The following is a 14,236-nucleotide window of genomic DNA, read 5'->3' as shown; positions in this document are numbered from 1 at the left end:
TGTGAATGGAAGTTCTATAAAAAACTAACTCAGACCCAAATGTCTGATTTATTTGCCAGGTGACATCATCAAACGTGACGACAAGTCGAAGAATATTTTATAAGATATAAACATGAATTTTGGAATTGAGCTCTATTCATTTCTTTTTTTCAGTTTTTTTTGACTAATTTTTTTAAACTTCTGAACCGTCACATGACTTTTTATGAGTTGTCCATCTTCGTAACTTTGACTTATTTTTTTCTGATAACTTCAGAGGGAACTACGTTTGCTTTTTAAAGCTTCTATGACGCTACAGAAGTGTGTGTCTGAGTGTGTGTGTGTTCGTTCAGAGTGTAAAGTTCCTCTTTGTTGTTCCGGATAAAAATGAATTTGTAATAAAAAGAAACACCGGCTTAATTGTTGTGAGTCTCTCCTTCCACACGGTGTACTTGTACCACGAAGGTAGTACTTTACAGCCAGTCAGAGTAGCAGAGTATTACAACCAGAAGATACGTTCATACATAATAAAATTTCAAAAAATCTGAGTTTTGTTCAAATTAAAATACCACGATTCTGAATGTTGAAGTGTTTTTATTTGAGTACATTAATTTACAGTCAGTCATGTGATCATGTGAGAGGAAGGGATTCACATCAAGTGCTTTAAAAAAAAAGACACACACACACACACACACACACACACACACACCCTAAATCAGTGGTTTCTCAAACTGTGGGGCGCGACCCTCTAGTGGGGCGCAGAGGTATTACAGGTGGGGCAGATTCTTAAAATATAAATATATTTTTATAAGAATCATTTATTAATTCCAGTGAAGAGATGATTCTCTGCATTTTACCCATCATCCTTAGTAATGAAGCTCTGGGGCTTCAGTGCCTTGCTCAAGGACACTTCAACATGAAACTATGGGGAACAGGGATCGAACCGGCGACCTTGCGGTAATCTTTTTTAAAATTCTTTTTACTTAATTTAAATCAGGTAAAATTAGTTGAGAACCAATTCTCACTCAGAATGATGAGCTGGAGGCAGCAGCACAGACACACACAGTGTGACACACACAATTAAAAAAATTAACTACAAAATGGCTAAAAACGACATAAATAAATTAAAAAACACACACAAAAAAAAAGTGAGAGCTGTTAGTCTGAGCGTGTTTTGCTATGAGTTTTTTTTGTTGCCAGATATGAATTATGTTTTGCACAGATAGAACTTTATATGCATCGTTCCAACAAAGTATTTGCACATATTAGTTTTTGTCTGATGGAGCGATGTGGTTTACTTTAATCTTTAAAAAGAAAAAGCACGGCCAGAGGAGTCTAAAAAAGTTAGACTTTTTTTTACAATGATGTCGGGGCTTCGACATTTTTCTTCCTCCAAAGTGAGGCGTGACCACATGAAGTCATTTCTGACATTAAAAAGTTATTTAAAAAAGTCACTATAATTGTTTTTGTCATAATTATGACTTTTTTTGTGGCGGGAATGGGCTTCCATACCTGACAGAAGAAGTTTGAGAACCACTGCCTGAAATAAATGACTTGAATAAAATATTTAATTGAAGTTATTCATCAGATTAATTGAGTTAGTATTTATTTATTTTTCTTAAATACATCGTCTTTAATGAATGTAACTTGTGTGTGGAGACATTGTTTGACTAGAGAGAACAATTTTGAAAGTCTAAACACCAACAAATAGGAATCAAAACAGAATATTTTGTTCGATAAAAAAAAAAAAAAAAAAGTCAAATTTGAATTTTTTCTTCTTCTTTTACTTTTTAACTTTACACACTTTGTGAGTCGGTTTGGATCGCACAACTGGGAAACCATGCGAAGCCCCCCGCTGCGATATAATTCAACAAATAGCATCGTCCCATTAATGATAGTGTTAGCATAATCTTTGTTAGCAACTGTGAGGAAACTCCCGGGATGAACAGAAAGGAGAAAAGAAAAAGATCCAGACTCTGTCAGCGTTGTGAATGAAGCTTCAAGCTCGTCGGTCGTGACCTTTAAACCCGGAGCTGCCGGTTCAAACCTTCAGAAATGTCTCGTTTGTGCGCGTCCGGCTTCACGACGCGTCACTGCAGGAGGTCGCTGTCTGTCAGAGAGATGCTCTGCTGCAGCAGGCTGACCTGCACGTACGAGGAGGACGAGGAGGAAGACGACGATGACGTCACGGCGTGCTGATGTGGAGCTATGCTGTGGCCTCTCATGAGCAGAGAGGAAGAGGAAGAGGAGGAGGGTATGAAGGGGAGGCTGCTCGCTGCCGATTGGTTGCTGAGGAAGCTGCTGGGCGGCGGCAGCGCTGAGCTCGGCCTCTGCTGGCCGCTGGCGGCTGCAACGAGCAGAAAGGACATCAGCGACGCGACACACAACTCCGATTCATGACGCAAGAATGGCAGAAAAAAAAGGCATTTTCCGCCTCTCAATTAGGAGATTTCCTTCTTTTCTCCATTTATACAACATATTTAACCGATTATAATGATGAATGTGTCACTATTTGAAGACATTTTATAAAGCAAGCCATTAATTGATAGTGAAAATAGCCGTTTGTTGCAAAACCTACGTATACTTTGTGTCGGCGTGATGCCGGTTAATGCTTAAATGTTTACCAACCCGACTGTATAAGTCAGGAAACTCTTCAGTACAAGTGTTAAACACACAGTAAATACACTATTCTCGACTTGTTTCTTTGGGAACAGACAGTTTCAAGAGGCAGAAGTGAGTCACGAGGTCTCTTCTCACCACAGCTGAGTCTGAGCTGCTGATGCTGCTGCTGGCTGCCGACGGGGAAGCCCGACTGAGACGAAAGACCTGCAGCGCCACCTAGAGCCTGAGGAGGAGCAGGACAGAGGAAGACGGGCACCTTGTTAGAGGGCCGGAAGGCGAGATGCTTCCATGCGAGTTTGTGTTGTTAAAAACACACACTGGGCTAGAGTCAACAACCCTCACACTGAAACTAAGAGGCCGATCACACCAGACAGGACTTTTAAAAGCGCAGCCGCTTAAAAAAGGAGGAAAAAGTCCCCAAAAAAAAGTTTTAAAAAAAAGGAAATTGTATCTATTTCGCAAATTGTGTCTGGATGACGAGAGTTTTCAGTTGTGCTGAGCAGGAGTGAGTTGGAGCGTCTTCTGCGCAGCAGAGTCGTGTTTCCATCTTGAATTGTAAAGCTCTTGGGAATTAAATACCGCTAGCGTTAGCGCCTCGTTGGAGGGAAGCCATTTTCTTTTGAATTCACACGAATTCACACGAAGACAGGAAGGATTAAAGCTCCGCCTCTCGCTCGACCCGATTGGCTGCCCTGGCCGAGTGTGACGGTGACGAGCTGCGCGACTCCGCGCTTAAAAGTTGAGAATATTTTAACTTTTAAAACGCTAGAAAAAACACTAGAAAAACACTAGAAACTCGCGTTTGGTGCGATCGGCGGCTAACCGGCCTTCTTCTGCGTTCTGACTCTTGGAGTACATGTACAATAACAAATGCAGGCAACTTCAAAAACGCCCAAATAACTCGTGGTGACATCACCGAGAGCACAAAGTGTTTACTGACGTGCTCCTGGTGAGAACCGTCCTGCAGCTTCCTCTTGGCCCTCCAGCGGGCCACTCGCAGCCGGGTCTTCTCTCGGCGCTCTCGCACCTTCAAAAGCAGCGGAGAGAAGAAAAAAAAAAAAAGCATCAGATTTTACATTTTTTACATTAAAAAACAACCAGGTGAACCTTCCTCCATTGTCATGTTATGAACGCAGACACGGGGGCGTTTTGAAAGCTGCTTTCTGACCAGTAGTGTGTGTAGAGAGTTGTATTTAAAAAGATTTAAACAGGTCCACTCACCAGGTCCGCCAGCAGCGGCTGAGGAAGCGTCTTCTCCAGCTCGCGGCGCCGGGTGATGCTCCGCCGGCGCAGCTCGTTCCGCCGCAGCTTGTACTCTTCGTACAGGCTCAGGTCTTTGGTCCAGGATCGAACCGCCGGGCGGGGGGGCGGGACGCCGGGCGGAAGAGCGACCAGGGACTGCAGGGAGGACGCGGGCTGAGACAGCAGGTCTGAGAGTGTGTGTGTGAGAGAGTGTGTGTGTGTGTGAACAGAAAATAAAAGAAGAATGAAGCAGGGGAGAAAACTATAAAAGAGGTTTTACAACGAGTCTCACACGTACACACTGACCCACACACACACACAGACCCACACACACACACAGACCCACACACACACACACAGACAGACCCACACAGACACACACACACACACTCACAGCTGTGTGGTGCGGAGCTGAAGCTCCTCTGCAGAGAGAAGCTCTGGTTCACGGCGCGTTGAGCCTGCAGAGCGACACAAAGCGGTGACAACAGTTACGTCGTGACGAGGTCGTCCTAACTCTCCTGCCGCCCTGCGGCCGCAAAGCACTCTGGGTGATCTTCCACACAGCGTGTGCAGAAAGACGCCGCGGTCCCAAATAAACCGCACAGTGAAGGACTCGGTTGTGTGGAGCCTCACCTCGGCCTCCAGGAGGTGACCCTGCTGCAGCTGGCAGTCCATCAGGAGGGTGGCCATCACCTCCTGCACCTCCTCCTCCTCCTCCGGCTCCTCTTTGATACAGATCACCTCCTCTTCCTCCTCTTCTTCTTCCTCCTCATGCTGCTCCTGGACCTCCTGCTTCACCTGCGTTACAACAGAGACAACGAGATGAAAAACCTCCAATAGCTTAAAGATGAGAGTCCTCTGGTTTGTAGAGAGACGACGTGTGTTCATGCATCCGGTTTGATAACTTCCTCTGTGTGTGTGTGTGTGTGTGTGTGTTTCCAATTTTACATAACTTTAAACCAAATGTCCATGAGCAAACATGGTGTGAAATGTGTGTGTGAACAGTAAAAAGTGATAAAATGTAGAATTTAAACTAACAATGAGGATTCAAAGCATACAGTAAACCTTGAATGACTCAAATGAATGAGAGACAATAGTTTGATTAAAAGAATAAACATTCATATAGATGCCTGTATGTATGCTGCTGATATTTTAAACCTCTTTCTTTTAAAAGCAGATTCATTATTTCACACTCAGCGTGAATGAACGTCATGAACACATGAATATAAAACATTTACAGGACTTTTACTGCACTTTTGGTTTATTTAAAAGGACTTTTCCAGGACTGGAAATAACCATTTTAAAATTCCATGACTTTTCCAGGTCTTCCATATCTTACTATATTCTCATTTTGGTTGCTGTAATGACCAAATTTGCCCTCTGGGGGACAAAAACAAGGTTCATCTTGTCTGTCTTAATGAGTGGAGAAACATTACCTACATATGTTACTTTGTAGCCGACACGTTGAGACTTCAACACTTAAAAAATGAATAAAAATAGTAATCTAGTTTTGTTTAGAAGTGCGTTGTCACCTGTGGAGCAGAAGGGGGCAGAGTGGAGCTATCGGCCTGAGCGGAGACTTCCGGGGACAGCGAGCCGCCGGGCGACTGCCGCCCCGGGTCCAGCTTGAGGGTCTGGACGGGGCGGGACGAGGCCGATGGCGAGGCCACGCCTCCCCCAGCGTGCGGCGGCAGAGCGACGGTCCACTCGCAGGCGTCCTGCTGGTCCTGCTGGTCCCGGCTCTGAGACGGGTCTCGCTCTGCGGGGCAGAACAAAACTGCACAAAAGGACAGTTCTATTGGGACATGAACTAAATCAGGGCCCGCTGGTCGACAAATAGTAGAGACGGGGTTTAGAAATCACCTCAAACTTTTCTTTTAGACGCCTTTACTTACATTCGTTTTACTCGTCAGTCAACATGAACGCAATTTTTGAATTTTTTTATCTTTTTCCACCTTCGTCATACTTTTGAGGTGGAAGAAGTTCTCAGATCTTAAACTTCAACAAAAGTTGCGAAAATAACCCTTTAAGTTAAGGACTTGCATGCAAAATGTTACTGAAGTAAAAGAGCTAAAAGTATTAACATGAGAGTATACTTAAAAGTACCAAAAGTAAAAGTACTCCTCATGCAGAAAAGCTTATTTTAGAATACGGATTATATTATATTATTATTATATTATTATTATTGGATTATAATCACTTGGGGATGAGTTTTAAAAGCTGGTAAAGCTGGTGAAGTAACTTGTAAATTCTTAATTTACAATATTACATCATGATTTACTCGTTGAACAGTTTGTATTGAATGTAATCTGCAAAGTAACGAGTGAGTCATGTGTACCTGCACTGCTGTCCAGAGATTGCTGTCCAGAGAGCGAGACCGGCAGCAGGAAGTCAGACGTGTCACAGCCGGAGACTCCTCCCACATCTGAAAGACCCCGCACTCTGATTGGATGCCTGCTCGTGCTGTGTTCAGAGGTGCATTCTGGGAGTACAAACACCGGAAGAAGGGGTTAGACAATGGAGTCAAATGTAGGATAAATGTTTTGTTCGTTTGAAACAAAAAAAGATTTGAACCTAAAGAATCAAGTTTTGTTGTTGAACTTTGACAAATTCAACAATGTATTTAAAATAAAAATAAGTTCCTGCAAATTTTTCTTTGGTTAAAAAAATTGTGATTCAGTTTTTTTTTGGAATAAAAGATTATTTATTTTTGTTTTCAGAGACATATTTTATATTTTTTTTCAATTTTTTTTTTTTTTTTTTTTACAGTTTCAATTTTTTTTTCAGGTTTAGATCTCGAAACACAACGGAAGCCCATTCCCGCCATGCAAAAAAAAAAAATTAGGACCAAAAAAAAATTAAGACCCAAAAAAATTTAACAATGTATTTGAAATAAAAATAAGGTTTTGAAAAAAAAATTTGGTTAAATAAATTGTGATTCAGTTTTTTTTTTTTTTTTTTTAGTTTTCAGAGACATATTTTATATTTTTTTTCAAATTCTTTTTTTTTTTTACAGTTTAATTTTTTTTTTCTCGAAACTTTACGGATTCCCATTCCCGCCACGCAAAAAAAAAAAAAATTCAACAATGTATTTGAAATAAAAAATAAGTTTCTGAAAAAAAACTTTGGTTAAAAAAAATTGTGATTCAGTTTTTTTTTTTTTTTAGTTTTCAGAGACATATTTTATATATTTTTTCAAATTCTTTTTTTTTTACAGTTTTTTTTCAGGTTTAGATCTCGAAACTTCTTCTATGGAAGCCCATCCCCGCCACGCAAAAAAAAAATTAAGACCAAAAAAAAAAAATTAAGACCAAAAAAAATTCAACAATGTATTTGAAATCAAAATAAGTTTCTGAAAAAAAAATTTGGTTAAAAAAAATTCAGATTCAGTTTTTTTTGTGTGTTTTTTTTTAGTTTTCAGAGACATATTTTATATTTCTTTTCAAATTCTTTTTTTTTTTTACAGTTTCAATTTTTTTTTTCGAAACTTTACGGAAGCCCATTACCGCAACGCAAAAAAAAAAATTAGGACCAAAAAAAAAACAAAAAAACAATTAAGACCAAAAAAAATTCAACAATGTATTTGAAATGAAAATAAGTTTCTGAAAAAAAACTGGTTAAAAAAATTGTGATTCAGTTTTTTTTTTTTTTTTTAAGTTTTCAGAGACATATTTTATATATTTTTTCAATTTTTTTTTTTTTTTACAGTTTCAAATTTTTTTTCGAAACTTTACGGAAGCCCATTCCCGCAACAACAAAAAATTCCCGCCACGCAAAAAAAAAATTAGGACCAAAAAAAAAAAAAAAAAAAAAATTAAGACCAAAAAAAATTCAACAATGTATTTGAAATGAAAAAAAATTTTGGTTAGAAAAAATGTGATTCAGTTTTTTTTTTTTTGTTTATTTGTTTTCAGAGACATATTTAATATATTTTTTCAAATTCTTTTCTTTTTTTACAGTTTCAATTTTTTTTTCGAAACTTTACGGAAGCCCATTCCCGCCACGCCCCCCAAAAAATTAGGACCAAAAAAAAAAAATTAGGACCAAAGAAAAAAAAAAAATTCAACAATGTATTTGAAATAAAAAATAAGTTTCTGAAAAAAAACTTTGGTTAAAAAAAATTGTGATTCAGTTTTTTTTTTTTTTTAGTTTTCAGAGACATATTTTATATATTTTTTCAAATTCTTTTTTTTTTACAGTTTTTTTTCAGGTTTAGATCTCGAAACTTCTTCTATGCAAGCCCATCCCCGCCACGCAAAAAAAAAATTAAGACCAAAAAAAAAAAAAAAAAAAATTAAGACCAAAAAAAATTCAACAATGTATTTGAAATCAAAATAAGTTTCTGAAAAAAAATTTTGGTTAAAAAAAATTCAGATTCAGTTTTTTTTGTGTGTTTTTTTTTAGTTTTCAGAGACATATTTTATATTTCTTTTCAAATTCTTTTTTTTTTTTACAGTTTCAATTTTTTTTTTCGAAACTTTACGGAAGCCCATTACCGCAACGCAAAAAAAAAAATTAGGACCAAAAAAAACAAAAAAACAATTAAGACCAAAAAAAATTCAACAATGTATTTGAAATGAAAATAAGTTTCTGAAAAAAAACTGGTTAAAAAAATTGTGATTCAGTTTTTTTTTTTTTTTTTTTTTAGTTTTCAGAGACATATTTTATATATTTTTTCAATTTTTTTTTTTTTTTACAGTTTCAAATTTTTTTGCGAAACTTTACGGAAGCCCATTCCCGCAACAACAAAAAATTCCCGCCACGCAAAAAAAAAATTAGGACCAAAAAAAATAAAATAATAAAAATTAAGACCAAAAAAAATTCAACAATGTATTTGAAATGAAAAAAAATTTTGGTTAGAAAAAATGTGATTCAGTTTTTTTTTTGTTTTCAGAGACATATTTTATATATTTTTTCAAATTCTTTTCTTTTTTTACAGTTTCAAATTTTTTTTCGAAACTTTACGGAAGCCCATTCCCGCCACGCAAAAAAAAAAAATTAGGACCAAAAAAAAAAAATTAGGACCAAAAAAAAAAAAAATTAAGACCAAAAAAAAAAAAAAAAAAAATTAAGACCAAAAAAAATTCAACAATGTATTTGAAATAAAAATAAGTTTCTGAAAAAAAATTTTGGTTAAAAAAATTGTGATTCAGTTTTTTTTTTGTGTTTTTTTTTAGTTTTCAGAGACATATTTTATATTTCTTTTCAAATTCTTTTTTTTTTTTACAGTTTCAATTTTTTTTTTCGAAACTTTACGGAAGCCCATTCCCGCAACGCAAAAAAAAAATTAGGACCAAAAAAAAAAAAAAAAATTAAGACCAAAAAAAATTCAACAATGTATTTGAAATGAAAATAAGTTTCTGAAAAAAAACTGGTTAAAAAAATTGTGATTCAGTTTTTTTTTTTTCTTTCTTTTTTTAGTTTTCAGAGACATATATTTATTTATTTTTCTATTTTTTTTTTTTTTACAGTTTCTTTTTTTTCAGGTTTAGATCTCGAAACTCTATGGAAGCCCATCCCCGCCACGCAAAAAAAAAATTTAGGACCCAAAATAAAAAAAAAGAATTAAGACCAAAAAAAATTCAACAATGTATTTGAAATAAAAAAGAGTTTCTGAAAAAAAAATTTGGTTAAAAAAATTGTGATTCAGTTTTTTTTTTTTTTTTTTAGTTTTCAGAGACATATTTTATATATTTTTTCAATTTTTTTTTTTTTTTTACAGTTTCAAATTTTTGTTCGAAACTTTACTGAAGCCCATTCCCGGAACAACAAAAAATAATTAGTCAACGGAAAAAAGGACAACTTTTTTTTTTTAGTGTTCTTTTTTTTTTTTTGGTCCTAATTTTTTTTTTTTTTTTTGAGTGGCGGGAATGGGCTTCCATACGATTGACTTGAAAAAAGGCAACAAAAAAAAGTTTTATTCCAGGAGAGAAATGAGAACTTGACTACTGACTACAAATCGCAAAATTACAGTTACAGCCTAAATATAATTGTAGCTAATATATGTACAGACAAAGTACATTGTTGACCTTCCATTGACCATTTTTAAGAACTGAGTAAAATGCAAAGTCCACACATATATTGAATGAATTATTTACTTTAAAGTAACCCATCAATACGGGCTTACAGGTGGTTGACATTGCCAAGCAAGCACTGTTTTATATTCAAGTGCTCTTGTTATTTACTAAAAGATATTTTGAATTGAAACAAGATTGGACTTTTTTTTACCTGTACTTGTTTTGTTGTATGAACAATACATATTTACATTTAAATTAAGGTATTGTAAAACCAAAGTGATGAACTAACGTATTGCTTAGATGTTTTCTTTATTTTTGTCAACGAAAAGAAATCTATATATTTTTTTCTCCCAATTTTTTTGGTCCCAATTTTTTATTTTTCTGGTCCGAATTTTTTTTTTTTGTGACGGGAATGGGTTTCCATACGAAACTGTAAAAAAAAAAAAAAAAAAAAAAGAACAGTTAAAATTTAAAATCTGTTACTGAAAAAATTGATTAAAAAAAATTGAACTTAATCACAATAATATTTAATTTATTTTGAATACATTGCTTAATTTTTCAAAGTTCAACAATAAAACTGGATTTTTCCGATTCAAATCTTTTTTTTTTTTTAAATCAACAAAACATTTGTCCTGTATTATGGTCTACGCCGCCCCCCCGGTGGCCACTCGCAGTATGGCAGCTAAAAAAAACAACCCAGAAGCATCTCCTGCTATTGCACACCCACGGGACGGACCGCCAGGAAGGAGTCGGTCGTTTCCGCGGACCTTTACCTGGATTGCTCGACATCCCGCTCTGTGTCGAGCACGACGTCGAGGCCTCGGTGGAGGAAACGCCGGCGCCGTCCCTCTGCGCTTGGAGAAAGGAGGACGGGTGGACGCGCACCAGGGCGGAGGCTGAAGCCCTCTGCTGCAGCTCCTCCTCCACCCCTTGCCGGTAGTACTTGAGCTTCAGCTCGGTGTAGCGCAGCTTGGCTCGGATGTTATCGTTCTCCTTCTCCTTTTGGACCTTCTCCCTTTGCAGCGACGCCACGTCCCTCTTCATCAGCGCCACCTGGGACTTCAGCTCCTCAAATTTCACGCCGACCACTTTGAGCATCTCGGCCAGCACGGTCTCCACGGCGCCGTTCACCGCCCGCTCCACCACGGCGCCCATCTGGCCCCGGATCAGCGTCACGGCGATGCTGACGTCCATTTTGAGGAGACTTCCGGAGAATGACCTCGTCGAAAGTTTTCCCCTGCGCGCACAATTACACGACAGTTAGATGCATTGATATCAAACATGACAATGTGGGAGCCCCACTAACAGACTCACTCTCATGACTACAAAGACCAGGACCCCCACTAACTGACTCTCACATCCACAGGACTACAAATACCAGGAACGCCACTCACTGACTCTCACATCCACAGGACTACAAATACCAGGAACACCACTAACTGACTCTCACATCCAGAGGACGACAAATACCAGGAGCCCCACTAACTGACTCTGACTCTCAGGACTACAAAGACCAGGAGCCCTACTAACTGATTGACAAGCCACAGAACAATTTCCTTTAACACCCACACACATCGTTTTCTTATTAAAATACACATGCCACTTATATTTTAAGTACTGTTGTATGTGTATTGTATGTATTATTTGTGTTGTTTCATTATATGTCTATGTTTATTGTTATGCACCTTTCACCGAGTCAAATTCCTTGTACGTGCAAATAAACGGTTCTGATTCTGCACAAGTTAACAATAGGCCTGCACTTGTTTATGTAATTGGATCAGTTGTGAAAAAAATGCATTGGTGCAAATCGAGGAATTAAGAAGAGGTTGTTCGTGACTTTAATCAACGCAACTACATGTTGTGACACGTCAGAGGCAACGTGGAGTTGCTAGAGATGTATGAAACGTTGAGTTAAATGCGTGATTAACGCGAGTGGCGTCACAGAAACATCTGTTCCGACTTGTAGTTTAACGCTTGAATTACGTTACATTAGGAAGCTTTACGGTAATCTTTCCATGAGGAAATATAAATACCTGACACATCCAGACTATGTTGAATTATCGCATTAGGATGGAAGAGAAAACACTTACCACTCAACAGTTTAGTAGCTGTAGCGACGTCTCTAATGTAACGTTACGTTAGCTAACGTAAAGTAAACCCGGAAGTTGTAACGTCGAGTTGGGCCGGAAGTCGTAACGTAAAGAATGAATGAAGTCGTAACACTGGCTCGCTATTTTTAAACACTGTTTTATGTTATGTTTGCTCTTATGTCTTCAATTTTATTATTTTATAAAGGTAGTTTATTTTGGTGCAAACTTGAGAAACGACAGTGTTTACGTTACCGAACGGGGAAGTGTTTCCGGGTCGGACAGATGATCACTCTGTGCAGAAAATCAGTGCCTTTTTTTCTTCGTCTTCCGGTCTGCATGATGTTTTACATAGAGACAATACCCTGCAACCCATTTCTGCACAGTGATGAGAAATAACGATCCTGTAAGTCCTTATGATGACTTACAATCTCAAAACAATGACTTTGCATCTCATAATTATAATCATAACTGACAAATCTTAATTTTTCGCAGTGGAGGAAATGGGCAATAAGAAGCGTTGTGAGCTACAAACTACGGAAATCTTTCATTACATATTTAGTTTTGAGCCTCAAACTGTACATATCAGAATAAGCTTAATCGGCCACATATGTGTGTGTGTGTGTGTGTGTGTGTGTGTGTGTGTGTGTGTGTGTGTGCGTGCGTGTATCTATTTTCTCTTTTTAGGTCTACAGTCGAAGTGGTAAAACTCATTAAACTCAGTAAAAGTACAACACCGTCAAAACATTGTTAAAGTACTAAAAGTAAAAAATTACTCATGCTAAATTACTTATTTCAAAAACTTGAAACAAAACTTTATTGCAATCTCCACATGTATGCAGGTGGTAGTTTCAACTATTCTTCTGAGTAGTTTAATCTTTAACAAAAGTTAATTATTTATTAGTTGACTTATATTTCATGTTAAAAATCAAAATCTGCAAAGATGTCAAATAAATGTAATAAGAGCTATTTTAACAGCTAGTATTACAAATGCTGATTGATCATTTTTTTTATGGAGGTGTGATGTATTTCATCACCCAGTAGCTGCTGGATCGTACAGTAATTAGCTGTGTACGGTGCGGCTCTAGCCGGCCTGCTCCCTAAGGACTGTTCACAGTCAGTAGAGGACCTGGTGACACTCTTTACAATGAGTTTACATCACCTCTGAGCATTTGGCCCAATGCTACTGAAATTACTGTCTAACGGTGGGCTATTTAAATTACATTTTACATCATCTTGACTGGGAAATCTAATAATAATGGTTTATTTTTTAAAGAGACAGTGCACATTAATGATAGCATTTCTGTAAATGCACCAGAAAAAACAGTAATAAGATTAAATATACAAGGTTATACAATATTAACACTTTACGATGCGTGCACAAACAATAGATAGAGTGAGAATATCAATATACGTGGTATCACCTTTCAGGAGACTCTTAGACCTTATCAAGTATTGACGGGACAACACAGAGGCTCACACATTCACCACACACAGAAAGCAAATACAATGAGGCATAACTAGTTAAAATAGACTGGACGAAAGACAAGATTATGCTGCAGTGTTAGAAATAAGAGTTCTTGTCATGGTGTACAGTGACTAAAATAAATCCATTTCAACTTATCGCTCACTTGCATGCACAATTCCTCGTGTAGTGTTTAGGATGCATTTGTAACTCACAGTCTTGTCTATATGATTACACTAAATGTATCAAGTTACAGTCAAAAGACGCCTCTCGTTAGGCCTCCAGACTTAGCACTGTGTTCACTGCGTATCAGTTAAAGTCCTACATTTCTTCTTCTGTGGTTCTGACACTGTTAACACATTATACAATAACTACGACCCGATTGGCTGCATACATGGCTGCATGTTTGTGACTTGGGATTTAATTTATTTTGCAATTCGTATATGGGAATGTTTACTTAACCTTTTGAGATCAAAGAAGTACGCAAGATAATACGTTCTACATCTGAACACTGTGATATCCTATCAGCTGCATCACACGTTCCATCTTTATTTATTCTACTCATTTATTCATTATGTACTTTATTAATTCCATTCATTTTGTTCATTATGTTGTTTATTCATTTATTATCTGTTTAGCAGTTTATTCATGTGGTTATTCTAATAAACATTTCATTCACGAAGAAGTAGATCATTTGATTTGTGTGTATATGAAATAATAAGTCACTGTACACCATGACAAGAACTCTGAGTTTGAACTCAAATTGTTTAATATCAAAATTTCCAATGATTTTCCAAAATTAACTGGTGTCTTAAATTTAATTTTGA

General features: G+C 37.0%; 1 protein-coding gene across 1 annotated transcript; it reads right to left on the bottom strand.

Moving 5' to 3' along the window:
- Positions 1-632: 632 nt before the first annotated feature.
- si:ch211-67e16.4 (uncharacterized) lies at positions 633-12,011 on the bottom strand. The gene is made up of 10 exons (XM_068571806.1): positions 11,948-12,011; positions 10,631-11,094; positions 6,179-6,322; positions 5,373-5,617; positions 4,474-4,638; positions 4,235-4,298; positions 3,820-4,028; positions 3,539-3,625; positions 2,734-2,821; positions 633-2,323 (listed from the first exon to the last, which is right to left on the bottom strand). Exons 2-10 carry the CDS (start codon positions 11,049-11,051, stop codon positions 2,067-2,069), a joined length of 1,680 nt encoding a protein of 559 aa, XP_068427907.1. The 5' UTR covers positions 11,052-11,094; positions 11,948-12,011; the 3' UTR covers positions 633-2,066.
- Between the last annotated feature and the right edge of the window lie 2,225 nt (positions 12,012-14,236).

This window comes from Clinocottus analis, unplaced genomic scaffold, assembly GCF_023055335.1.
Source record: "Clinocottus analis isolate CAN_PGR_092001 unplaced genomic scaffold, fCliAna1.0.p SCAF_12, whole genome shotgun sequence".
NCBI classification, from domain to species: domain Eukaryota; kingdom Metazoa; phylum Chordata; class Actinopteri; order Perciformes; family Cottidae; genus Clinocottus; species Clinocottus analis.
The sequence above is the reverse complement of the archived record's forward strand: the minus strand, read 5'-3'. Positions and strand labels throughout refer to the sequence as shown.

Bases quoted from the DNA above. Each gene is read 5' to 3' on its own strand.
- si:ch211-67e16.4 (XM_068571806.1), bottom strand. From the start codon at position 11,051: ATGGACGTCAGCATCGCCGTGACGCTGATCCGGGGCCAGATGGGCGCC. The intron at 4,639-5,372 runs GTGACAACGCAC...GTTGTAACGCAG, and splicing joins TGCCCCCTTCTGCTCCACAG to GTGAAGCAGGAGGTCCAGGA. The intron at 4,029-4,234 runs GTGAGTGTGTGT...ACACACTCTCAG, and splicing joins CAGCTCCGCACCACACAGCT to ACCTGCTGTCTCAGCCCGCG.